A 27,454-nucleotide genomic window follows, 5' to 3' on the forward strand; every position below is an offset into this window, starting at 1 on the left:
AGAAGAGCCCTCTGCCCTGTGACCCTGCGTGCCCCTCACTGCTATGCCCAGAGACTGCCATCAGCATCCCTGGGGGACTGCTCAGTCTTCATGTTTCACCCTGGGCTGCCAGCGGCTGAACCGGCCTCCTGGGCTGGCGGGCTGCAAAGGGATCCTGGGATCAGGTGCTACGCTGCTGTGCCTTCTCCCTCCCAGGCAGATGTGACAGCTGCAGCCAGGGAAGCTTTTCTCCTTAGGCATTGCTGGAGTGTGAGGACTGGTCTATGGGATTTGGGGAGCACAGCTGTCAGGTGGACCCTCTTGGTCTGGCCTTCTGTTGGCAGGGCCCATCTCCTGGTGGTTTCTTGAGCTGCCTGGGCTTAGATCGTCAGGAATTCCTGCTAGGTTTCTGGGGAAAGGTGGTCCCCCTCTGCCTCCAGGTCCCATCGAGGCTCTGGTTGGCCTGTTTGAGAGGTAACTCTGTGAAAGTGTGAGTCTGTGTGCATGTGTGTGCATGTGTGCACATGTGCTGCACCCAGTTAGGAGCCCCAGGCAAACTTGCACAGCGGGTCTGGCACCTGCCTGCCTCCCTTCCTGGCCCCACTTCTTTGGGTTCTGACTCTCTCTCTAGCCTCTTGTCCAGCTCCTGGGTGCTTGTCTTCAGCTACTCATCAAAAGCACAGCTCAAGGCTCAGGCTGACCGAGGCTTTCCTTGCTGTCCTTCCCAGGCACGTGGACCTACGTTAGGAAGCTGACCTTAGAAAAGGTGAATTCCTTCTAGACTCAAGAACTGACGGGTCCACAGTGCAAAGATTGCTCTCCAGTACTGGAGAAACACAGGAGAAGATGCCCATGGCCATCTGTCAGGGTGTCTGTGGACAGGATTCCTCTGTGGGGTGGCGGTTAAACTGAGCTTTGAAAGTCCATTCCAACTTTTAAATTCTATGGCTCTGATTCTTGTGGTGGAGTTTCATACTCAAGGATGGGGGTGGGATGGTCTTTTTTCACTGTACAGCAGTAATCGGGAAAGGAGAGGAAGTCTGAGGGAGAGAGAGAGAGAGAGCGGTCCCTTCTCTGGGCACGGACCTTTAAAAGCAGAAAATGTTATGAGGCGTGGGGGCCCTGCAGGAAACAGGTTTGTCATATCTGACTCCACAGAAGCTGTAAAAGTACAGCTTCTGCTTAAGCCTTCACACATGTGTCCTTCTGTAGGTTTACATGTAAATTCGTGTGTGTGCATCCATTTCTGAGGTTTCCTCCCAAGTCTAATTTACAGTAAGCGCCTGAGTCCCTTCCCTTATGGGTATTTTACTATCACAGTCACATACATCACTGCTATTGGTCCTCTTTAAAAGCCTCCAAAGAAGACCAGACAAGTTCAGAAATACTTGCCTAGGGCAACCTGGCAGGGAAGAAGCGAGGCCAGTCCTGCCCTTTGGGGAACTGACTGTCCCCTGCCATAGCTCTCTTGGGCTGTTGCTCTGCATGTTATTCTCTCCTCTATCAGTCCGTGGTCTCCATGAGACCAGGGACCTTGCCTCAGCTGCCTCTGGGTCCCCCATCGGACATTTCACAGGGCCTCCGTAGGTGTCTGCTGAGTGACAGGGAAGCTTGCTGCTTATCTGTTTTCCGTCCCTGTCCTTTCCCTAGCGGCAGGTTTGGTGGCCATGCTTTCTTCCACTTGCTGCTGCTCTGCCTTCTCCTAGTGACCATTGCCTACTTTTAGACCAGTTCCTTAGGCTCAAGCTTCCCCGAAAGACCCAAGTTCTTTCCCAGCAAGAGCCCAGACTCCCTCAAAGTTCCTGTTTTGGGGAACCAGATAGAAAGGGGACTCTGGGAGAAGTCTTGCCAGCTCTCTAATGAGTGTTAAAACTAGACCACCTTCTCCCTACCCTTGGGCCTGAAATGTTACCATTAGAATCCAAGTCTTAGAAGTTAGGGTTGAAAGAGAACTTTAGGCCCCGAGAACACTTGTTTGGGTTGAGGGCTGTTTGAGTGTGAGGCCAGGCCCCATTTCCTTCTAGGTTGGAAGCACTACCCAGAGCCTGAGGCCAGAAGGCCAGTTGTGTGCCCATCACATGCTCCTCTCCCTCGGCACTTCCGGTTGCCTTCTGCTTGTATGGGCCTGGGGTCCCTGACTTGGTACCCACGTCCCCTTTCCCCATCCCACGCCCCACTGAGAGTTAAGTCTCTGGTCTCTACTTGGGAACAGGCAACAGTTAAAGCCAAGGCACAGCCCGTGGGAATTGATCTCACTTCCATTTTGGTATTTAATAGATAGTGGAGCCTGTCAGGAGCCTGCCTCCCCTTTGAGGCTGGGCATCTCCGTAGGCTTGTGTGCTTTGCTGCTCCTGAGCAGGGCTTTCATCATAAACTAAAGGTGCCAGATTCCTCTTCACTCAAATCTTGAGGGCTCATTTTCAGTCATTTCTCTCTTTGATTATTTTTCCCTAAAAAAAACTATCAAATCGGAAATCCATGCATTGTCAGAGAGTTATGTGTGTGTCCAAGCCTGCCTTCACTTGGCTAAGTGTATGGGCAAGACGGGGTGTGGTGCACGTGGGCTTCTGTGCATCTTTCTGTGTACAGGATGTGCAGGCGCATGGGGATAGATAGACTTGCTTAGACATGAGCCCATTTCAAAGCAGCCTAAGTGAGGGCCCTGGAATCCAAAGGAGCTGCGTTCAGATGCTTGCCAGCTGCGAGATCTAGGGTAGCTAACATAATCTCTCCAATCTTTAGTTTCCTCACCTGTAACATGGAAATAAGACCAGAGGCTGTCGTGAGGATAAATGATATAATGCGTGTTTCTCTCTTAGCGCAGTGTAAGTGCTCAGTGCTAGCTAGCTGTGTTATTTTCCTCATTTGGGCGGCTTTCATGGACTGGCACTGCAGGAAATGCTCTAAGAAGTCTTGTCCAGCTTTATGCCTCTTTTGCAAAATCTTAGATGGGTGAGGAAAGTGCTGCTTCTGATTGGAAAAAATCTTTGGAGCTGGGAGGCTCCTCAGTGCCACTTAGCAATCTGTTCCAGAGTTTATAAAGTGACATCGTCAACAGGTTGTCTTTGTATCCACCTTAAATCCCTCGAGCTGTCGAGCTGTCGTTTCAGCTCATTATTCTGATTCTGTCCTGAATGCGGTGTTATTTGCTTCCATTTACCAGAAACCTGCTGAGCATTTCCTGTGAGCAAGGCTCTGTGCTAGGCTTTGAGGGAACACAGTGAGTTTAGGATGTGCCCAACTAAAGCTGCAGGCCAAGGTCAAAGGGAAGAGAGAAATAAAGTGCTCAAAGGACTGAGGTCGTAACCAACTGAGGGGATCAGGGAAGGCTTCTTGGAGGAGACGGCACCTGAGATGGGCCTCAAAGCACCGAGGTGGGGCTTTAGGCTGAGAGGAGGGAGCCAGGCTGTCATGGATGGGGTGGCTGGACTGTGGGGGAGCCGCTGGGGAGGCAGAACAAGGCCTCAGGTTGCTGGGGTCCAGACTGAGGCCCCATACTGATTTGGGGGGAGTGGGGCCCTGTGCTCTCTAACTCCTGTGTGGCCTGTGGAGAATCACTCTGAACTGCTCTGCTTGTGGTGGCTTTGGTGTGTGGGGTGGGGAGAAGACGGAGGAAACGGAGAAGGGAAGGGGCCAAGTGAGCTCCTTTGGTTTGGGCTCTTGATGATTCCTTTATATTCTGTAGACTAGAGCTTAAGAGCTTAGACTTGGAGAGAAACAGAGCAGGGTTTAAATTACTCCCACCTCAGGGGGTTGTGGAGATTAAGGGGAACGGCAGTCAGGGTAAGCTTTGTGGCCCAGTGATGGAAATCAGGGTGTGAATGGTGGGGGAGGAGGGTCCCTTACCTGGACTCCCAGAGGTCTCTGTATCCCTCTTTGCATTCCCTCCTCCAGCCTCCAGAACATTCCTGCAAGGGGCTGTGAGTGTGAGGGAAATGGGGGCTAGGGGCCTGATTCTGCCCTGTCCTCCCCCCTCCCTCTTCCACATACAGCAGAACTGAGCCCCCAACAGAGAAAGCAGGGCGCCCTGGCTCACAGCCACTCCCCCAGGTGTGGCTGTGGGGGCCTGGCAGCCCCCAGCAAGGACAGCCAGCGGGCAGGGTCTCCTGCGCCGCATCTCCCTTGCTGATCATCTGGCAGGCCTGTCTGGAAGACAGTGACTGGAAGAGGAGGTGCGGACACCTGGGGCTTTCCTAGCGGAATCCCAGTAGGGGGTGGAATTTTTTTTCAGCCATTCCTTAGCATTGCCCACTCCTATCCTGCCGTGGTCCCCTCTGACCCCTAAGGCTTCCCAGCCTCATTTACATCTATAATCGGGTTCCTGTTTTCTCTTCCTGCGGTCATGGCCCTGTTCACTGCCATCCCTATTGATCTTCTCTCTCTCTTTCTGTTTCAAATGTCAAGGTCATTTTCAGTTCTGAGCCAGTTGTTAGCTGCCCCCTTCGGATACACAGAGGGGACAGTGGACCATCTCCAGCTAGTACCTGGAGGGATCGAACTTGGGTGTCCTGACTCCTAGCCTGGTGCTCTTCCTGCTGTGCTACTGTGACTTGAAAACTCTGGGGTTCGGTGCAGATGTTCCAGACCTAATAGATCAGCTAGATCCTGGTGTTCCAGTGGTCCTTACTTGAAAAGATTAAAAGATGCTTAGAGGGGACTTTATGGGATGATGGGGATCAGATCTGTGGTTTACTGAGCTGTGGGTTGGATGTGGGCCAAGTCATAGCAAATGTCCGGGAAGCCGGGGCTGGGAGGCTGGGGGCCCTGGGAGCAGGCCTCCCTTCAGAGGTTCCCCAGAGGGCCCAGGGAGGGCAGGCCAGGGCGCTCGGGCCCATACCAGGCGAGTGGGATCCTCCGACATGCCAGCAAGCAGAACCGGTTAGGAAGGGGCCTCTTGAAGGAATAGTTCTGTGTGAATAATACTACAGATTCTGAAAGGATAAACGCATTTATGGATAAAGGGGGATCTGTTTAGATTCCCCAAAGCCTTTGAAATGGGGTAGTAAACATTTCTATTCTGAGTGTGTTAGATGTCCATGATAGGGGGGTTGGGTTGCCCAGCAAAGCCAGATGCAGATTGTAATCTTGCGTTTGTAAAATTTCTTTTAAATATATACAAATACACACATTTATGGGCTTGGACATGCATAGAAAAAGTCCTCTGGAAGGGTACATAGCAAACCCATCAACAAAGACTTTGCCTTTTTTCTTTATACACTATGTACTTTGTAATCTTTGAAAAAAATGTAAATGCATACTATTACTTTTCTAGTGACAACAAAAATAAAACCACACTTTTTAAAGTTTCTGGATAAGAACATGAAAAAAAATTGAGTCACCCTAGGGCTCAATGATGGATAAGAAACTGGTTTGGAGACTGACAGCAAAGAGTGGGGTGACTCAGATGCTTGTCTTTCCTGGGAAGGTTGCGGGGAGAAATAATGGCAGACACCGAGGCCTCCAAACGAAGGCCTGGGCTGTTAGGGACTCGTGAGAGTGGACAATAGGCAACTGGCTACACCTGGGTACATGCCAGGGCCAGTGAACCAAGTTAGCTTTATAGGATGGCGACTCGAAACTCTCGGTTCTGAACCAAGATGGGAAACAAATCATTGGGGATCTTCCCAGAGGCGTCGATCTATGGTTCCCCGGGGAGTGGAGGTGTGACTAGGGCCCGGGCCTGGTATGAAGCTCAGGTGACCCAGCCCTGGCATAGCGTGACTCGGGGAGGACGGAACGGGGCTTCAGGAGGCCCCGCCAGTGGGCAGAAGGGATGCCTGGGGAACTTGTCTGGCATGTGGGCTCAAGCTGTGCCCAACTCTGTTATCTGGAGGCCCATGAGCAGGCGGCAGTGGCCCAGGTGATGAGGTGGAGAGGTGAGGAAGGGCAGATAGTAATTCTTCTGCCTGTCGCTTAGCAGTAGTGCCCACCTCCCCTTCCACAGTCCCCTGCCTCAGCCCTCTTGGAACTTGCTCTCCCCTCTAAGGCTGCCCCTGTTGAACTTGACATGAGGAAGAGTATGTGTACTTCTTTGGCCCCCCGTTGGAATAAGGCAGGAAGATAAATAAAAAAATGGTAACTTGCCGGTGAGTGTAGAGCGGGCCCCTCTGTGGAGCCCCCTCCACCTCAGGCTCATAAGGAATAGATATACAGGGCAGAGAAGAGACCCAGAGGGAGGCCAGGCCTTGATTAGTGTCTCAGCCCCACTGTCACTCAGTTACTGTGCAACCGAAACGTCTTTGAGCCGCCGGTTTTCCATCTGTGTGTCAGGGATAAGAAGAGTATCCACATCTTACCTGAATAAAATGACATATGTTATGAAAATGGCCCTCACCGTGCCTGGCACATAGTAGGTGCTTAGGAGATATAATTTCCTTTTCTTTGAGTGAAATCATATCATGACTATGAATGATGATAACCCCTGCGAAGGCCCGGGTGCACTGCAAGACCCAACAAAGGCCTGTCATTTTCATCAGTCCTTAGGGGTCTTAGGTCCTCTCTTCCCTTCCCCCGTAAAGCCAGGATTTGACTGGTTGATCTCTGAGTCCCCCAGCCCTGGTCTTCTGATCTCTCAGCCCTTAATCTTGATGTATTCCATCAGTCTCTTTAGAATCTGTTTCCACTGGGGCCCCAGCACGTCCACTAAGCCTTGAATCCTCCCCTTCCCTGCCCTCTAATCTCTTCGGCCCAGAGCCAGCAGTAGCCTCTCTTCTGGGTTCTGGGCCTGCTGGCAGGACTAGCTCTGCCCCATGGCCTAGAGACCTGGGAGGGTCCAGACCACAGCCGGGCCTGGCAGCTGGCACACAGCACTGATTCCTAATGGTTTTATTACCAGCAACAATGTGGTGTTTGTTGCCTTCCTCTCATAGGCCGAGGTTCCCAGCCCAACTGGTGGTGGCCTGAGGGCCTGCTTGGTCCTGGAAGCTCAGTTGGGAAGCCCAGTGGGGCTGAGCAATTGCCTCTGCATTTCCTTCTGTCAACACCTTCCATGCGGCCTGGAATCTGAGAGAGCTGGGGTTCAGCATAGTGAGACACCAGGGCCCCAGGGTGGCAGGCCTGACAGCTCTCAGGTTTTCTCTGCAGAGGTCCCTTGCTTCAGATCCACAAATAATGTTCATGTATTCATTTACTAAAGACCTACTATGTGCCGGGTACTGGCTACAGAGATGAAAGAGACCTGAGCTGGCCCTCAAGTTGTCCACAGCAGAAGTGAGAGTCTAGAGGAGATGACCATTACATCTTAAGTGGTTGGAGAGAGCTCTGGCAGTGTATGCCTGGAGCATTATGGGGGCTTAGAGAAGGGACATCTCATTCAGGGGAAAGGAAGATCAGGGACGGCTTTCTAAAGGAGGTGATGCTTGAGCTGAGTTTCGAGGGTGGGGAGCAGTTAGCTAGGTGGTGGTCGGGGACATTTTCTGAGCTGATGTGGCCCGAGCGATGGGACATGAGGCTAGAGGGCTGGAACCAGAGCTGGACCATGGAAGGCTGAGACGTTATGCATTGATAGGTGTTGGACTTGGAGTAACAGGCTTATATTTATATCTGAGAAAGATCATCCTGGGGTATCAAGGAAGAGAAATTGGACTGGTGAAGATGGGGGCGGGGAGCCCAGGCAGAAGGCTGGTGCAGAAATCCAGGGGAGCAGCAGTGTGGACATGGAGGAAAGATGCTTTGCAAGGCATTTAGGAAACAGAGCTGGTAGGAACAGCTGGGCGATGGAGTGGGTGAGGGAAGCTGGAGGGACCCTTTGGATTCTGCCTCAGCCAGCTGTGCGAGCGGCGATGCCATTTACTGTGAGAGTACAGGTTGCGGGGAGTCTCAAGAAGCCTGGGAATGCTTCACGTGGGAGGCAGGGCTGGAGTGGGGACTGAGGGCGGTTAGGATTTGCTCAGGTGGAGTGTGGGTTGGGCCAGGCTTGCAGAAGGAGAGAGAGAGCCTGTGTCACCAGGCCTGGAGGTTGGGGCCCAGGGAGGGGCAGGGTCCGGTGTGATGGATTAGGAAGGCAGGCACATTTTATTACATAACTGGTAGCAACCCCTGGAGATTGGGGAGGAGGGAAATGATTTAAGCAGGCATCGTATCACACACATGAGGGATGCTGATGTTTGGGGCCCTAAGCTGGGGCTTGTGCTTTTTGGGAGCTTCCCCCAGAGGCCTAGAATCTAGCTGCATGACCTGGGGTACGTCCTGTCACCCTCCTAGAATGGCATGTGAATTGTCAAATTGATGTCCACCCTCCACTGAGAGGCGGGTCATGAGATAGGTGGGGATAAGCTGAGGACAGCCGTTTGGGTAAGCCAATGGAAAAGAAACAAGTAAAACTATTCCTCTAAAATAGAAATGAGTGTTTTGAGTGTCACAGGAAGGGCAGTTTCCAGAGAATTTCTAGAAAAATGACATGAATCAGGTCAGCATCACTGAGGCAGAAGGCAGTGTGGCACCTTAGCCCTGCAACCCCTTAACTGTGCCCTGGGGCAGATCACTTAACCTCTCTTAGTCTCAGTTTTGCCATGTACCACGTGGAGGTAACCTCGCAGGCTTGCGTTTTTGTTTGTTTGCTTGTTTTTAACAACTGCTGCTCGCACTAAACCTGGATGTTTTACATCGCTCGCTGTTTAAAAGAATCCTTATACAGTTGGCCTCACAAGTGTTTGAGGATTACAGTTCAGCCGTGTGTGTTCCTGTCTGGCACCGAGGAGGCACGTCTACACGAGTGAGCCCTTTCTTTCTCTTCCTCTCACTCACTCAGCGGCTTCTTGCTCTGCCTCTCGGGAGGCCCGTCCCTCCCGTCTCCGCAGTCCGTTTTGCATTCCCCGTTCCTGGGAAGTTTCATTTATCATGTTCCATTGACTCTCTTATTTCCCAAATCCGCGTGGCCCCATGTATTTGAAGTGCATTTGCTGAGCTAAATAAGAATTAGCGATTGAGGGTGGAGGGGTCAGTTCCTTTTCTTTATTTTTTTTTTAATTTTATTATTTATTATTATTTATGCCTACAGCACCTGGTCTTCCTAGTACTGACCAGGCCCAACCCTGCTTAGCTTCCAAGATCAGACATTGGGCTTGTTCAGGGTGGCTTGGCCGTAGACCATGGACCATGGCGCGAACCCAGGACCTTCTGCGTGTAAAACAGACATGCGAACCGCTACACTATGGAACCACGTCCTTCTTTGTTTAATAAAGGGGAGGAGGGTCTGTGCAGAGCTGCTCGTGACCGTGTGGAGAGCAGAGGGAGAGGCTCTGAACTGCGTGGGGCCTGGGCAGACTACGGCTGAGACCGCGCCCAGTCACTGGCTCCGTGTGCTGGGGAAAGGGGTGCAGGGCCCTAGTGGGGTCTGGGAAATGAGCACAGAGTGACCTTGGTCTGGAGACTGAGGCCAACTTCCTTTGTGAGCAGGTCCACGTGGCAGCCATCGGGCTGGGCTGTACGTATCATGTCCCCTGTGACATGCAGCCACGCCTATGGGGACACCTTTGAAGTATCTCTGCCTTCCGGAGGAGGCTCTGGGGGGAAGATGGCTTCTCACCACAAGGGACTCTTGTGGTGGCGATGTTGGCAAGAAGGCCTGGGCCTGAGTCGGGCAGTCTCTGGGTATAGGGCGGGGTGGGGACCACTGTCTGTGTGTAGAAACCAACACTTCTCTGGTTTGTACAGACCGCTCACAGGGGCGGCCCTCTGGAAGTTGGGCATATATGGACTGAGGGCGTAGTGGTGAAATCAAATGAAACATATAGCATAATTAATCTGGCATACCCTTAATGGTATGCATAATTGTGCTGCATGGTAATTAGGTGTAAATGGTAAGCAGTTCACATAAATGTTTTTGTAATTGGTATTAATTTTGCAAAGGCAAACTAAGTTTATGTGGTTTTTCTCTTCTTGCTCTGTTAGTTTTCCAGCATAGACAATTCCTAGCTCTTGGAGGAATTCTATTGCATATGTTTGTTTACAGGACAATGTTTTGTATTTTCTCTCGGAACAATGTTATGAATGGTTATGAGGTTCCCAAGCTGGTTTCCAAATGCGTCTTTGGCCCATGCTGTGGGTGAAATGTGCGACGCATGTGTCGGGGAGGCCCTGCCCGGAATCCTCCTGCGCCAGGTTCTGGGAGCCGGGAGCGTGAGAGGAGAGTGTGTGTGTGAGTGAGTGAGTGAGTGAGTGAGTGTGTGTGTCTGTATGTGCATCTGTTTGTGTGTCTGTGTACATATCTATCTCTGTGTGTGTCTGTGTGTGTCTGTGTCTGTGTGCGTCTGTGTGAATGCACATGCACATCTGTCTGCGTGTGTCTGTGTGTGGCTACGTGCATGTCTGCGTCTCTCTGTATATGTGTCTGTGCCCGTGCGTGTGGCCGTGAGGGACCCCTAAGCCACGAGGGCCGTTTACGGGCTCTGGTAGAGGTTATCCATTCTGGTGGCAAGGGGCCTTGGGTTGGGGGGTGAGGGGCAGACTTGGGGCATTAGCTAGCTGGGTGGGAAGACTCTGGGTTAGGCCGCAGCAGCTGTTCCCAGGAGCCAGCAAGAGCCACTCCTGGGTGTGGTCTTAAACTGGAGGCTAGGTTTCCTAAGGACACTTTACTGGCCTTTTGCCCTGATTAACCACACAATACTTTTTAAAAACCTGACATTTATTGAGTGCCTACTATGTGCCAAGCAATGTGCTAGACGCTCAACACAGATTCTGTCATCTCTTAAAATAGACTTCTGAGGTAGAGACTCATTCGCCCCAGTGTTCAGATGGGAAATTGAGGCCCAGGTCTCTTGAGCGGCAGAGCCAGGGTGTGAGATGGGGTCCAGCCAAGACTCCTGAGGGCTAAAGGAGCAGATGAACTGTACCAGGGCGGCTGGGCTGGGGGCCGGTGATTCTAGGATATGCTGCCCTGCACCCCGGGGCTCTTCTTCTTTCCCTGACCCCCTCCACAAGTGGTTTGGTTTTGGTTGGGGCAGAGAATGAGGAGAAAACCAACCAGGGACCAGTCGGGAATTCTTGTAGCAGTGGGCGCTTTCCTGCTTTCATGGGTGGGGAGGGGCTGTGCTCCAGCAGCAGCTTTCAGGCCCTGAAGACCCTTTGGGGACCTCTAGTTCTGGCCTGGGAGGGGCTCGGCTGGGTGCTCTCTTGGTCTGGGAGGAGGGTGAAAAGTGCTGGTGGGGGAAGCATGTGCATGGGTGGTGTGGGGAGAGGGTGGTCACAGGCAAACCAGGGACTCAGCCTCCGAGGGCCTAGACGAGTGGGAGGCCAGGCCCTCTTGCTTCCTGCGGCTCCCTGGCACCCTGACTTAGGACCCTCACGACCCCCTTCGTCCTGGGGCATCTGGGGGCCGGTGGGGCCTGCACGCCCCACGGCAGGTATATGTTCTGGCCTGGGAATGGTGGAGCAGGAGGCTAGGATCCCCACAGAGGGCCTTTCCATTGGCTCAGTGCCTTGGGGAACTGTGCTGAGGCACCCCTAGAATGGGGGTTGTGGGCGGTCACTCTAGGCACCGCAGCACTGTGCTGGGGATGTTGCAGCTGCCGGGAGTGATTTCACACAGTCCTCTCTGCCTCGAGGGTCTCCCGGAACGGGGGGAGGGGGAGGGGAGGTGCAGAGCCTTGGGAGGGTGGCATGGTGCAAGACATGGACTCTGACTTCATCTGTTTGGGGAAACAGCACATCCATGTACATGTGAAAAGCTAAATGCCCACACAACAGAAACTGATCAAAGACACCTGAGTGGGTGGCTGAGGAGATGCGATGGGCTGCCGAGGGATGGGGGAGAGGAGGGGTGCGTGAGCCCCCTGGAGGAGAGAATGATGTGAGTGTAGACACGAGTATAGAAAGGGGGGATTTAAGCCGGGGGACAGACTGGCCCTGGAATGGTGGGGTCAGCTGGGAGAGATGGGGGGCAAGATCCGAGCAATTTGCTTACGCCATATGTAGCAAGTCATCAATGTAGGACCAGACCAGAGTTTAGATTTTACTGTGTGTAAAAAATCATTGGCATCGTGGGTATTTTAAAATAACAGCTGTCTTGAAATATAATTTATATACCATACAATTCACCCATTTAAAGAGTACAATTCAATGATTTTAAGCACATTCACGGAGTTGTGTAACCATCACCACAACCTTAGGACGTTTTCATCAGGGATCATAGGTTTTGATTGAGGATGCCACATGTGGAAAATCTTTGCTGAGCGGCTTGGGTAGGAGGTAGAGACACCAGAGGCAGGGAGACCCATGACAGAATAACCGCCAAGCTAGACCTGTGGTGTGAAGCGGGTGGAGGGAGGGGGGAGAATCAAGTGCCCAAGGATCAGGTGTCCGATGGAGCGTGAGGGGAAGGAGAGACCTCAGTTCTCTCCCAGGTTTGGGGCTTTGGCAGTTGAGGGGAGGGTGGTGCCAATTCCACACAGAGAAGCCGGAGGAAACATGAGGCATCTGGTTCTAGAAGAGTGGGATTTTGAGTGACTTCAAGTCATCTAGCTGGGGATGGCCAGAAAATAAAGATGGAGGCCTTGCAATAGGAGGTCTGCATTAATTTAAGCCCTGGTATCTCAGTGGAGGAGAGTAGAGAGTACAGCTGAAGGCAAAGTGTGGCCCGTGACGGGTCCCCAGTGTGCAGTAGTGGGAGCAAGACCAGGAGGCAGAGTTGAGGAGCCGAAGGGGTGGGAGAGAACCAGAAGCATAGAGCCAAGCAGAGCCACAGACGGGAGAAAGAGTTGGAGACTCCACTTGCTTGTGAACTTCCAGAAGCAGGGAGTCTCTTGTTCACCCCAGTGCCTGGTTTGGGAGTGGCACTCAACAAATAATTGTTGAGTGAGTGTTTGAAGCAGGCAGTGATTAGCTGGCAAGGATGCTGAATTGAGCTCAAGGAACTCGAGGATGGTAAAAGGCTCCTTGAAGCTGTGGGTGACTATATCAGTCAGGGTCCATTCAGGAGACAGAAACCACATAGTGATTTGAACAGGAAAAGTTGAATATAAAGACATTAACTATAACAGGCGATTGGCTTAATGAGAGATTGCCTAGTAAGCAATAACAAGCACTGCAAAGAATATAGAAATAGTATGTATGAGAACAGCCACTACCCTAGGGTTGCCATGGAGTGCCCAAAGAAGAGGTCCCTCAGGGCTGAGATCCTGATCTTGATGGAGAGGGCATGGCCATGGCTCCCTGGACTGCAGAGAAGTCACTCCGGTGCCATGTTGGCAGAACTTGCTGGAAACCTACCCTCTGGAACTCACTGGAAATCCATCCTTTTGGGTCCCAAGGAAAATTGGTCTACGAAGAAGTTTCTGCTGGAAGCACACTGCCGCTAAACTACCCAAAGGGAGTGTTGGGTGAAGCTGCTGGCTGTTGCTGACTGTCATACACTGCGAGAGCCAGGTGCTGGAGAAGCTGTCAGCTCGGCAGGAGCCTGGCCCTGGAGAAGCACCCTCACGGCAGGAGCCGGGTGCTGGAGAAGCTGCGACAGGAGAGGACTGGGCACCGGGGAAGCCACAGGGGCTGCAGGACCTGGCCGCAGGACAAGTTGTAATCAGTGGGGGACCCCTCCAAGAAAACACTTGGGGGTCTGGGAAAGAAACCTCCTCCTTCAATATCTCTCTAGTGCCCTCTACTGACAGCTTTATGTGTCAGCTGGCAAAGGTGAAATACGTAAAGGGCCTAGCTCCATTTTCACAGAGCAGACAATGAAGAGCGAATAAATTAAATGGCACATTCTCCTGCTTTGGCTACACAGCTTTCGTTTTCACCCTTTTACAGACATTTGAGCTCTCTTCCAATAACAAAATAGCTGTGTCGCTGTGTTACTTACCTATCGAAGATACAGCTGTCCTTCTGAAGTATACTTTTTAACTTAACTTTCCCCTAAATGGGGACCAACAATTATTACATTGATCACTGTCTACACGAATAACTTCTCAAATTCAATCAAAGTCCTGACAAATATTCTGTTACCCGAAGATTCAGTTATAGAGTTAACTTCCAACAACGTGTATGTAAAATAATGGGAAGAAGGAGGAAAAAGATAATGGTTATTATGTACAAATAAACACACACGTATATCAAGTAAATAGAAAATATGCAAAACTGCTACAGTTCTCATTTCTATTTTTGTTCACAAGGCCACATTCGGTATCCGGCTTCCTTCTCCCGTTACCCATCCTATCTCTGCTGTGTGCTCAGCCGGAATCTCGACAGGCTAGGCTTCTTCTATCTGGTGGAGTGACCCAAACCTTAATTTTTGAAGGACCTGCATCTTCAGTCGTCCTGCCTTTTTTGTGGGGGTGCGGGAGTGCCGTAGTTTTTCCATTAGCCCTCATTTTGGGGCATGGGAGTTCCCCTGGGTTCTAGACAGTCTTCCTTGCCTCTAGTTTGCACCAACAACTCAATTTCTCTTTGGGAACTAGGATCAATCACTCCAGCCAGTGGAGTAAGTCCTTTTTTGTCTGTCAGTTCAGTGGCATAAGGGGTCCAAAAAAGCCGGATGGATGCCTGATCTTCCAGTGGGACCACTGTGGTGTCCCCTTTGGGGATTACAACATTCAGCGCCCCTGGAGAGTTCAGAGATATGGGATGGTGTGGGGATCAGATGCAGGGGTTAAGGGTAGAGTAAAGGAAGAGGCTCTGGAGCTGGCGGGTGTGGACCATTCTTTAGAGAATACTGGAAAAGCAGAGAAACACACAGGTGTGGACCATGGGCCACCTCTGGAGGAGGACAGAATCAGACAGATCCATGCTTATGGCTGTCCCAAACAGCAGGCCCTACTGGGGTCCACATGGCTGATTCTCACATGTACTTTCAGCCTGGCTACCATGTGTCCCTGACTCTCAGGACATGGGAAGCCCATCTGACTGCCATAGCACACATGACACGGCTTCTCTTGACTCACCACCCTCAAAAGTGCATGCTCCTTTATGGAAGTCTGTATTGGCTCATTTCAGCTCCCAACTACAACTCAGCTCCTTACCAGAGTCTATTTTGGGTATAAACCTTATTTCCCCCTTCCTTGCTTTTGAGGCTGTGTCATGGTAACCATTAGAATGAGCAGAAGAGTCTGATCCAAATCATCTCTGCCAGGGTGGCCACCACCATGGCAGCAGGTTTGGTGTGGTCATAAATGCTCATGCTGGGGGTGCCCCGGCCTCATGGGTGGTGGAAGAGCCACAAGTCATCTTTCTGTGACTCCAGAGCCAGGCACGTGGGCTTCGAAAGGAAGAATAGAATGGCAGGGTTGTTGGCCTGTCAGCAGTGGCTTTGGGTGTTCTACGGGCAGCTGGTGGTTTGGGTGGGAGGGACATTTATGAAAGTCAGAGTAGTGGTGTGATGATGTGCATCTCACTTGTGTCGAGAGAGAACGAGCAGGCGGAAAGTGGCAGTGGAACCTCTTCCCCTTATCCACTCCCAGTCTTGTGACCGAGAGAGACTGTGGCACATAGACTTCTCTGTCCAGGAGGTCCTGATGTCTCCCCTTAGCTTTCTGCTGGCTCCCAGCTTACCAGGCCCGGAGCTTATTACCACCGTGGCAGATGATTGGTGACATGGGGCACCAGATGCTCTTCTGCCTTATGTCACCGACAGGACTCATTTGTACTTCCTCCCAAGCTCAGATAGGAAATTCAGGCAAGAGGCCGTTCTCTGCGGGCTGGTGTCACATCAGGGGCACAGAGCTGAACTGAGTTCCGTGCATAGTTTGAATGTCCTGGACTGAGTGCTGCCAAGTGCATAAGGAATCCAGAGTTAGATGGACCTGGATTCGTCATCCTGCCCTGGGACTTTCTACTTGGGCTACCTCGGAGAGGTAATCAACCTCTCGAGGCCTCAGTTTCTCCTTTTATGAAATGGGAACATTAGAACCGACTTCATGGACTTCATAGGATTGTTATGAAGATGAAATGGGACAATGCATGTCCCTTAGCACAGTGCATGGCACGTAGTAGGTGCTCAGTAAATGGTTGAAGGAGTAAACAAATGAATGACTCCTGCATTGGACAGGGCACTGATTAGAAGCCTGTGTGCCTACTACTGCCCCTGCCCCCGCCGCCATGGCAGGCAGGCCTAACCAGAAAAGGGGGACTCACTGGAAACTTTGTTTTCTGACCAAAACGCTGCCAGCGCTGCAGCAGTCACAGGCTAATTTTAAGAGATCGTGCTGGAGTGGAAGACTGTGGGCTTCTGGGTGGGACAGACCTGGGTTTGTATCTGACTCCACCACTTACTACCTGGATAGCTAGTAAACTTGGCCGGCTTTGTTAACCTCTCTATACCTTTTTTCTCATCTGGAAAATGGGGATAAAAATAGTACCCACTCCAAAGGGTTGGAGTGAGGTGTGGGGATGAACGAGATGTTAAAATTGTAAAGCTCTATTCACGGGACCTGGCATGTCATAGGAGCTTAATACGAGCTCCTGTTTGAGCGATGTGCACTCACGGGCACTCTGGGGATTTCAAGAAAGTAGAGAAAACTGTGGGTTGGATTAGTCAGGAATTACTAATTGTTAAAATGTATGGAGTATGTTCTTTGTGCCGCCCTCTTGTAAGCATTTTTAATGCCTTTCATTTTAATTCCCACACCAGCCCTGTGAAATGGCGACTATTTTCCGCATTTCCCAGTTTCGCCGCAGGTCACATAGCTGATAAGCAATAAGGCTGGGATTTGAACACTAGGGACATGCGTTGTCTCATTTCGTTCACGTAATAATCCTATGAAGTCTAGAAGTTGGTTCTATTGTTATTCCCATTTTATAAAAGGGGAAACTGAGGCGTAGAGAGGTTCATTACCTCTCCAAGGTAGCCCACAGAGTCGGCCTCCTGGGGAGGGTTTCAGGAGGTTGAGATTAGCATGAGTCAGGACTGTGAGCCTAAGGCAGAGACTCACTCACATTACAGAGATTCACAGATTCCCTGCCTCCAGGTTCGGCTAGATCCAGGGGCCCAGACAATGACTTGACTGTTCCATCCCTCTATTTTTATCCCTTTGTTCTCAGGTGTGCTCTTTCCACGGCAGCCAGCAGCTCCTGACTCACATCTTAACCATATTAGCATCTTTCCATTGCACCAAGACATACCTGGCAGGCCTCTGATTGGCCCTGCCTGGTCACATGCTTACTCTATAACTAAAGTGAGGGGTGGGGTCAGCACAAACAACCAAAACCCCTTTGAGAAGGTGGGGGAGGTAACTAGATAGACTTAACCAAGCAAAGTCACTAATAGAAAAGTAGACCAGATGGAGGAAGATGGATTGCTATTCAGCAATTCAGATGGAAGACTTTAGATGGAGTGGAAGGGCCTCTGACGGTGATAACATCAGGGCTGTTTTTGATGGAACAAGGATTCAGGTTTGTGGGCCAAAATGGTTTTGTTTCTGGAAGAAGATAATTTTCCGCAGGCCCCTGTTGAAAGGAGACTATGGGGTGACAATCAAGTTGGTGCTGGTTGGAGCAAGCTTGAAGGGGAGACTTGGGATGATCAGCGTGGGGGCTGCTGATGGGATTGGTTTTGGTGAGGAAGATGGGAATGGTACCGGGGACAGTGGTGGTGAGGTTGGGAGCCCACACAGCAGGGACGGTCCGGTGGCTCCAGGAGACAGTTGAATGTGGGCCTTTGGTCTGAGATGGACTAATGAGTGAGTCAGGGTCGTGGTTAGGGATATAGGGAGCAATGGCACGCACAGCTGCAGTTTGGGAGGAGTGTGAGGGAGGTGTACCACACTGTGCATGGCTGGACTTGGTGGAAATGACGTATTGCAAGAATTAAACATTTTGTGAGGGGTGTGGTGGGGGCGCCGGGAGGGAGGTACCACTTTTATAGCTGGTGACGGAACTCTGTGTGGGTGTGAGGAGCTGATAATGGTTGTTCTGTGGGATGTGATGGTTTCATAGAGCAACAGAGGTGGAAGGGCCTTAGCGGCACTCACAGAGGAGGATGGAGGCCACACCTAACCAACGGTTGCGTTTGAGTGTAAGCCCTCATTCCCATCCCCATTCTTGCTTTTTAAAAATTGGTTTTTATTTCCTCACAGTAGTACATGCATATGATTTAAGAAGTCGAATAGTACCAACATCTCTTCGCCAAATGCAGTTGTTCCTTGCCTACTCCCTCCCTCTCCCTCTTCTCAGAGGCAACCATTTTTAGCTATCCTAGCAATTTTATACTCATATTTCTGAGTAATGTGCGTATTTTTGACTCTTCCATTTTAGACGTTTTACATCAATTTCCTATTTAGTAAATAAGAATTTAGCTCTCTTACATGGCCAACCTTTCTGCTCTCCAGCCATTCTCCTAAATAGTTCTTGTAGGCATACTGTTAACAGTACCCCATAAGTATTCTTTCCAAAGTGTTTTATGCGTATATTAACATATGTGTGTTTGTAGAAGGCACGATAATAGCACCCCGCCCCACCGCCCAAAGACAGCCCAATCCTAATCTTCTGAATCTGTGGATATGTTACCTTATGTGGCAGATGTGATTAAGGATCTTGAGATGAGAGATGAATCCGTATTATCTGGGTGGGCCCAATATAATCACAAGGTCCTTAGAAGTGAAAGACAGGGGCAGGAGAGCTAGAAAAGGAAATGTGAGGGAAGCAGAGTGAGGGTAACTCAATAGGAGAACTGCTGGCCATTTGCTGGCTTTGAGGATGGAAGGCGGCCATGAGCCAAGGAATGCGAGCAGCCTCTAGAAGCTAAAAGAGTCAAGACAATAGATTCGAAGAATGCAGCCCTGCCAACACCTTGATTTTAGCCCAGAGATGAGAGCCATCTTGGACCTCTGACTTCCAGAACTGCAAGATAAATTTGTGTTGTTTTAAGCTATTAATTTTGTGGTAATTTGTAACAGCAGCACATAGGCAATTAATATACTATGAAGTATATATGTATAGACAGGCAATTAATATACTATGAAGTATATATGTATAGACACATATACATGTAGCTGTATATCCACATACATACCTACATGTGTGTTAAATCACCTAATGCACCTATTATTCACAGCTGAGCCTTATAGTACACAATAGTTTCCTTTCTTTTTGTTTTCCCTGAAGTTAATAATTACCTTGTGTTTTCATCTGCCTGGTTTTCTTTGTACCTTTTGCTAATTCCTGCTACACCTTCTAAAGCTGTCAGTATAGCTCTCCACAAGGACGGGCACGTCAAGTCTTAATGTTTCAGTTCCATTTTTTGAGCTACTCATTGTCTTGCTCTCTGCACGTGCGGCATGTTGTAGCTGCCGTTCTGTGACTTTTTTTGTGGTCATCCTGGGCATTCCCTTTGCCTTCCTTCTGGTTGGAGTTCCTATTTTCTGGATCTCATGTCTTCCTCCTGTTTGGTTTACTCCCCCATTTGGAACACATCATCCAGGACAGATAGCTGTCAGTATCCAAATCCATTCAGTTCCTGAGTTCAGATAGCAGAGTGCAAACAGTGAGTGACACCTGTGGTTTTGTCAGGTTAAAAAGACGGTTCGATGGTAAAGGGCATAGTGATGACAGCACTCAGCATGCCTGAGTCTTGAGTCACACTCCTTCGTGGCCCTCTATGGTTTCATCTGGCCTCTTTTCACCTTAATTCTGGAGATTCCCTTCCCCCTTTTTCCTGTGTCTTAGGGGACATCTTCCTATGCTTCCTGAGAAAGGATCGTCTGAAAATGTCTTCATTCTACTCATACTTAATGATAACTAGGCTGGGTAAAGAATTCTAATTGGAAAATTTCAAAGGCATCGGTTCTTTCTCTTCTTGCTTTTAGCATCGACGTGGAGCAGTCTGAGGACATTCTGATTCCTGAAGCTTTATATGTCACTTTTTTCTCCCTCTTTAGAAATTTGTAGGCTCTTCTCTTTGTCCCAGTGTTCTGAAATTTCACAACGATGTGCCTTGGTGTGGGTCTATTTTCATCCACGGGCGGGACATTCAGCGGCCTTTTCAGTCAGGCAGCTCATGCTTTTCGGTTCTGGGAAGTTCTGTTGAACGATTTCAGTGGTAACTCCCCCCCCCCCCCATTTGTTTCTCAGATGTGGAAACCTCAGCATCAGTTCTCTAATTCCCTTTTCCTTGCTCTTATATTTTCCATTTTTCTTTTTAATCTACCCTTTTCTCTGAGTTTTGCATTTCTACTAGTGTAAATTTTATTTCTAGGAGTTCCTTTTTGTTCTCTGAATGTTCTTTTTTAATAGCATCACATTCTTTTTTCATGAATATAGTATCTTCTGTTTCCTTTAAGTTTTGTTTGGTTTCGGTTTTGGTTTATTTGTTCTGGTCTTCATCTTCCAAATTAGAGGATTCCCTAAGATGTCCAGTGGTCCTTGGCTGTTCTTTCAAGGTTGAGAACAGGGGACTAAAAAGTTGATTGAAAGATATGAACATGATTATGGGGCTTGTTGACTCGCAGATCCACTGGTTGACCTAAACAAGCCTTTTGGGTTCTGGTGTCAGTATCTGTATCCTTAGGCCTTTCCTCTTGGACTGATTAGATTTTCCAGAGGAGAATATTAGGGTCTGGCTGACAGTTTTCTAGGACCCCACTGGGGAGACAGCTGGCAGGATGCCACATCACATGTATAATAACTTCATCTCCTTGGTTTTGGTATATTACCTTTGCTCTCAACTGTGCTGCTTGACTCTTTGTGCAAAGACCCTCTGTTTTGTGCTCTTCAGAGAATAAACCTTCAGATTTCTTGGGGGTTTTACCTCTTTTATTCTGTCCTCTTTATTTTCACACATGCATCCTCTTCAGCCCTGTTCCTATCAAGTATTGTATCAAGTGTCTTTTAAGGATTCAGTTATAAATCAGTTTTCATGTGCTGTCTGAAATTTGGCTGTCACGAGTCTGCTTTCCAGACTCCAAAATTTTGTTGGTAGTGCCTCCTCTCTGTTCAGCCCAATCTGTGACTATCTTTTTTTTTTTTTTTAATCTTTCTACTAAGTTGGATTTAGAAGATAGTGAAATTTGGTGTGTATATTCTTTTTCCACAACAGTTTTGTAATTGAAATAGTGATGATGGTGACCATGTCAGTTGTGATACCAAGACATTTTCATGATGCGATTCCTTAAAAAAGATTTTTTAAGTTGTTCTTATAAATCTTATTCGTGGTCACTATGGGCATTAGAAGTATAAGGGAGCAAATAAAAGCTGCCTGTCATGGTGACAGGGTCTTGGCAAGGATTTTTCTTTGGTGATGGATTCTGTGGTACAGCCTTTGGTGTGGGTGCGGAGGCGGCTTCCGTGCTTGGCGAAGAACTGTCATGGTGGACATGTGCCGCAGTATTGGGACTGTCAGCCCAGGAGCATGTCACTCCCCTTGGCAGGGCTGCTTGAGAAAAGGAAGCCGTCGGGGTCAGCACCTTGTGATGTTCTGCTTTTCCGTCCTGCTTCCTTCCTCGTCTCACTGGCAACCAGAGGCACTCTGAAAGTGGTTTGTTTTTTTTTTTTCTCACGGAAGCCCGCTGGATGTTTCTGGGCAGCATCATTTGCCTCTTACTTTATCCCTGGGTCTCCACAGATTTCATTCTGGGGCTCTTGGGGCTCCCGAAGATGGCCCAGCCTTGTTTGTTCTTGGGGTCTCCAAGAGCTTGGCAGGACCGAGGTAGAAGATGTCTTGTAGATCATCTAGTCCAACTCTCCCATTTAATCGATAAGGAAACTGAGGACCAGAGAAGCCCGAGTCAGTACTAGAACCCACGTCTGCTGATTCTGGGTTCAATGTTCTTTCTAACCAGACTCTGGCTCTCATAGCATCCGCACCCTTTTGAAGGCGTTGATGTGGGGGTTATTGGGGATGTCTGTGCTAAAAACGGGGAGTGTGTTTGCGGGGGAATTGCTGGCTGCTAATGGATGGTGCCCAGTGGAGGTCTGGGTTGGACCCGTTCTCCGGTGGGCTCTCAAGAGTTGTTTCCATGGGGTGTTGTTGTAAGTTGGGGGACAGAGCTTCAAAGAGACCCCCTCAGAGCTTTAGAGTCAGAGAGATCTGGATTCAGGCCTCTGCTTTGGCACTGGAATATGGACAAGTCCTAACTTTTTGAGCCTTAGAGTCAGCTGTGAAGTAGGGACAGTAATAACACTAGTTGCCGCCCAAAAGAAGAATGTCTGTCAGGTACTTAGCTACTCTGTCCCTCTTGTATTGGTCAGCAGATATTCTTCGAGCCTAGCACTAAGCTTAGACGTGTGTAGTATACCTGGGGTGTCCTTAGGGCTCACTTGTGGGGCATAGAGCACCTGCAACCTGTCTGGGCCCCTCCTGTCCTGGTCCTAGGGAAGCTCCTCCCAGCTCTGGCCTCCCCCTCCACACCTGGGACAGAGCCAGCACTTGGGACACCTACCTCCCAGCCAGGTGCCCATCCCTGGGGGACCCAAGCCTGCGATTTCTCTACTTCCCGGTTTTCCAGGGAGCCTGGCTGGAGGGGGCCGAGACAAGGAGCCCTGGTGGGAGGGGCAGCAGAGGGAAGCAGAACCAGGAACTGGAAGGGGAAGGGTGTGGGTGGGCCCAGATCCAGCCTGCCTCCCCCAGATCCAGCCTGCCTCCCCCAGATCCAGCCTGCCTTTCCCTTCCCTTCTCCTGCCAATCCCCTGGCCCTGGCTGGCGCTCTGGACGCAGGGGCTTGGAACACAGCTCCTTCTGGGGGGTGGGGAGCAGGAGAACTGTCTCCAAGTGAAGAGGGTTGAAGCAGTTGAAGCTGAAGCACCCCAACCCCCGGCTGAGGCCTGCGGCAAGGGCTTTGTTATTTCACTGGCTTGAGGCCCACACCTGAGGCAGAGAGGATGAAAATCCCCTAAAATTCAGCTGTGTGTGTTCGGCGGGCCCCCTCAAGCCCACCAATTTTTGAAGGCGAATGAGGCTGGTTCATTTGGGGTGGGGGAGAGAGGGGCCTCACATCCTCCCTCTGTGTGACCATGGCTGTGGCCCCTCCCCACTCCGACAGCACTACAAACCCAGGCCTTCAGCCTGTCGAAGGCTGAGTTCAACCTCGGCTTTCTCTGGGCCCAGGCGCTGGTCCTAAAATGAGGTGACATTCATTTCACTACATCCTGTGACTGCTGCTCACTTCCTCCACATGGGGTGGGCGTGGAGTGGGGGTGGGGGCCTGTGGGGAGGACAGATTAGAAGGAAAATGTAGCTGGGCTGGAACCTCTGGGATTTCCCAGGGGGTGGCTGGGGTGGGAGGGAGGGTGCGGGAAGCTTTCAAAGGAAAGAACAGACGTGAATGAAGAGAGGGAGGAGGCGGGAGGTAGCTAGAAGTCCCAGAAGTGGCGCCCACTGTGCCACAGCAGCAGAGGCCCCAGAGAGACTGTTGCCGCCTCAGAGGCAGGAGGTGGCCCTGAGGGAAGCCAGGCAGTGCCGTGCCACCTGAGTCTGCCTCGGTTTCCCCCACTCTCTGCAGTGCTAGGCTGGCCTGAGCTGCTGGTGAGGCTGGGAAGAGGAATGAGGTCAGAGGAACAGGCCTCATAGGCCCACGTGGCCCCGGGGCTGAGGGCCTAGTCCCTGGGAGGAGGTGGGGTTTATGGGGGGCCTGGTTTGGGGGTGCCCTGCCCTGCTGATCCCTCTTCTCTTCCCCCACAGGTGGAGCCATCGGAAGCCCAAACCCACAGGCAGCCTGAGGCAGAGTTTCGCCGGACTTTCACTCAGCACCCGGATCTATGTCTAAGTTTTAACTCTTGCTTACAAAGACCACGATAATTCCTTCCCTGAAGCCAAGCAGCCCCCCAGCCCCGTGCAGCCCCAGCCTGCCTCCCACCGCCCAGCTGCCCGCAATGCCCTCCAGCGGCCCCGGGGACACCAGCAGCTCCGCTCCAGAGCGGGAGGAGGACCGCAAGGTGAGCAGCTGGCTCGGCTGGGGACCTTCTGGGGAGCCCGGGGAGGGGGAGGGCCATCCCAAGCCATGACAGCTCAGATGTGCCGAGCACTGCACCGCGCTGCTCAGTCCTCACACAGGGCAGAGGGAGGGCTGATAGCCTCTTTCGGTGACAAGGAAACAGGCTCGGAGAGATCAGATCCTGGTGGGAATTTGAGCCAGGTAGTTAGGCTCCGGGACCCAAGCTACCCCCCGCCCGGTCCCTCATGGTGTTTGAGCAGCGCTTCAGACCCTTAGGTTTGTGTAGTCGCTGCTTCGGCCTTGCAAAGTCCCCAGACCTAGATTCCTTTGGAGACTGACCTCTTGCGAGCTATGTGCTCGGGTGAGTCGCTTTACCTGTTTGGCTGCTTCTGTTTCTTCAGGATGTTCAATAGCTTCTGGGAGGCCAGAAACAAGTTCAGGGGGGACTTGGTAGATATTAGGCCACACGAGAGCTCCCCCTCCTGCACAGCCAGCCAGGCACAAGTCGGTGGTGTGCTGTGTGCTCAGGGTGACACCAGTCATCGTGGAAATGGTGATTTCCCATCTCCCGCCCCCACTCCGAGTTCTGAGTGTCACTTCTTCCCTTGGAGCTAGTGACTTCCTTGATTTTAGAGCCCCATGAGGGGTGACCTCTTCACTGCTCTGCTGAACTCCAGGACGGGCCTGAGTCAGTTAGAGGAGATTGCAGAAGACTGGCGGGAGTCCCTGCTGGGTCTTGACAGTCCCAGCTGGGACCTCACCAAGCCGGGTCCACCCATGTGCAAAGCCGCCTCGAACCTCCAGCACTTGGACTCTGTTTCCTGCTGTCAGTGGAACAGGAAACCCTCCCTTCACTCTTCCCAGGAAAAATGTACCAGCCATGGGCCTTCCTGGGGTGTGCTGTATGGCATGCCCTGGTCCCCACAGTTCCCTCTGCCTGTTCCCTTTTCCCTGAGTAGGGGTGAGGAGTGGTGATGCTTGGTCAAATCAGGGAGTAGCAGGTGTGTTCATGGGGCAGTTTGTCTTTCTAGAACCAAGGTGGACACTTGGTATCAGGTGTGGGGCCCTGAGAACCCTGAGAAGTGTCAGCTCTGCTGGCCCGCTGTCAGAGTCAACTCTGAGATTTGCTCCCTGGTCATCCGCCACCACGGTGCTCTGCTCATTCTCAGAGCGTGTTTGTTTTCTGGGTAGTTTCTATCTATTTCGTTTTTGGGGACAGCCCTTGAAAAAAGTGGGGCAATTTATAGATGAGAAAGCTGAGCCAAGTTAGTCTTGGGTCCAGATGGGAGCCTGGTTTACCCCCTCCTGAATCGGAGCCTGTCCCACTGCCCTCCATGTGTGGGTCCTGTTATGGACACACACACACACACACACACACACACACACGTGTGTACATAAAGTCCAGACACCTGCCTTTCCAGCCTGGAAGCCCGCTGAGTGCCATGGAGGGGTGGAGACCCAGCAAGGGAGAAGTTGTGGGCTGAAGCCCACTGGGCCCAGCTCCTAGGGGCTACAGGTCATCTCCATCTTTCTGACACCACGAAAAAAAAACAGGTGATTCAGGTTGTCTCTTGGGCCTTCTGGGCTATTCCTGCCCAGGACTCGGGCAGCGGCAGATCCAGGCCCTGCCACCATAGAGTCAGGGCCATCTGTGGCCACCCGTGCTCTCGAGTGGCAGCTGTGGCCGTGGATAATTCCCTCTCCTCCTTGAGCCTGGCTTTGCTCCTCTGTTGGGTTAGGTGACCCTGACCGTCCTCCCCCAGTCCGATGTCCTGACTGGTGCTGACGCGGCTTTGTGTCCATGTACTTGCTGTTGGTAGTCAACTGCCCTCCACAGGTGGGGAAGGTGGGACAGCCGGGCCAAATGCCTCCTGTTACTGGACTGTGCTGCCCTAGGGAACAGAGCCTGTGGCCCCTCCCATGGAGAGCAGCAGATCCAGTGCTCTGTTATGACAGTTCAGAACACAGAAAGAGCACTGGACGAAGAGTCAGAAGTCCCAGGTCCCAGGCCTGAGTATGCCACTTACTGGAGATGTGACTTCAGGCCATCTGGGCTTGCGTTTGTTCAGCTGTGAAGTGGGGCTAGTAACTCTAGCTGTGCCTGTTCTACAGGGTGGTTGTGGAAGTCAGATGAGGTCATGGGCATGGAAGTGCCCTGCAGACAGCAAAGTCTGGTCCAATTATGAGGGATTACAATTGCTATTATTATCTACCCATAGTAACTGCTCTGGCTCAAGCGGCAACAAACACTACGTGGCCCCAGATCCTAGTGCAGATAGAGCGAGCTGGTAGACAGGGGTCTGGGGCATGCAGGCACCCTCCCAGTCAGTCCGCGCCCACAGCGCACATGCTGGCTCACCTGGCACACCTTCCTGGCACCTCTGGGCTGGCTCCTGAAGTTCCCGGGAGGCATCCAGGGAGGGCGGGTAGAGACACTGACGGATGCCCACAGCAGCCTGTGAAAGCCAAGCCTGGGGCAAGGATGCCGTGTCGCTGCAGAGGGGGAAGATGAGCTTGGACTGGAGCCCAGGGAGCTTGGCATAGTTGCCAGGGGTACCTGGCACAAAGGAACTGCTTCGGGCCAGAGGGAAGGGGTGTGGCCATCCATTGGCCCCTTTACCACCTGGCCCCACGTGCCCTTCCAGCCACCCTCCTGGCCACGCCCCCATGCACCTTTCACTCTGGTACTTCCTGGAGCTGCCAGGCCTTTGTTTCTGCTGTTTCCTCTGCCTGCTATGCCCTTTCCCTAATGTTCTCTCCTCTTTGATCAAAGCCCTCGCTTCAGTCTGCTTTGAGTTACAGTTTGTAGTGGACCAGTGGCTCTCAGAATGTGATCCCTATCCGTTCACCCATTGATGGACACTTAGGTTGTTTCTGTATCTTGGCTATTGTACATAATGCTGCAATGAATATAGGGGTGCATGAAGATGTAGTGCTAAGTGAAATAAGTCAGGAAGAGAAAGACAACTACCATATGATTTCACTCATATATGAAATCTAAAAAAAAAAAAAAACTGAACAAACAAAACAAAAACAAACTCAGAACAGATTGGTGGTTATTAGAGGGAAAATGTGTTGAGAGGTGAGTGAAAGGAGGAAGGGGGGTCCACTGCATGGTGATGCATAGTAGCCAGACTTTTGGGAGTGATCACTTTGTAGTGTATTTAGATGTCGAATTATACTGTTGTACACTTGAAACTTATGTAATAATGAAAAAATGTGATTCCTAAACCAGCAGTGCCTGGAAAAGTTAGAAATACGAAAGCTGGGGCCCCACCCCAGACCTGCTGAATCAGAAACTCTGGGGCTGGGGCCCAGCAGTCCTGGCCGTAACCAGCCCTCTAGAGGATTTGAGCAGTTCTGGTGTGGATAATGCCCAGTCCCACCACTGCCTCTGGAGAGCAGGGCCCCAGGGCTTGACTAGCACGGAGTAGGTGCTCAGAGAATATTTTGCGGCTAGGATAGAAAGGAAAAGGAGCGTGGGTAAGACCCCTCCATGGAAGAGCAATCCCAGAGTCCAGGATCAGGCAGGTGGGGCGCAGAGCTGTGGGTGACGGGCCGAGGTGACCACACCGTGGCAGGGTGTGCACAGGGAGGTCTGCGTATGTGGTTTCCCCCCTACACTTGCACAGCATCCCTCTCCCTCAACCTCCTCCATTCATCTGTGGGGCAAGAAGGGTCTTCTT

The 27,454-nt window shown here is 51.2% G+C and overlaps 1 protein-coding gene across 1 annotated transcript in view; it reads left to right on the top strand.

Annotated features, from left to right (window-relative positions):
- DNMT3A (DNA methyltransferase 3 alpha) overlaps nt 1-27,454 on the top strand; it is a 103,831-nt gene that overhangs the window by 2,366 nt on the left and 74,011 nt on the right. The window contains exon 2 of the mRNA XM_023528498.1: nt 23,516-23,769. Within this exon, the coding sequence (XP_023384266.1) occupies nt 23,707-23,769 (63 nt within the window). The 5' untranslated portion in view covers nt 23,516-23,706. The remainder of the gene's footprint in view (nt 1-23,515; nt 23,770-27,454) is intronic.

The sequence above is a fragment of the Pteropus vampyrus genome, unplaced genomic scaffold, assembly GCF_000151845.1.
Source record: "Pteropus vampyrus isolate Shadow unplaced genomic scaffold, Pvam_2.0 Scaffold28, whole genome shotgun sequence".
Taxonomy (NCBI): domain Eukaryota; kingdom Metazoa; phylum Chordata; class Mammalia; order Chiroptera; family Pteropodidae; genus Pteropus; species Pteropus vampyrus.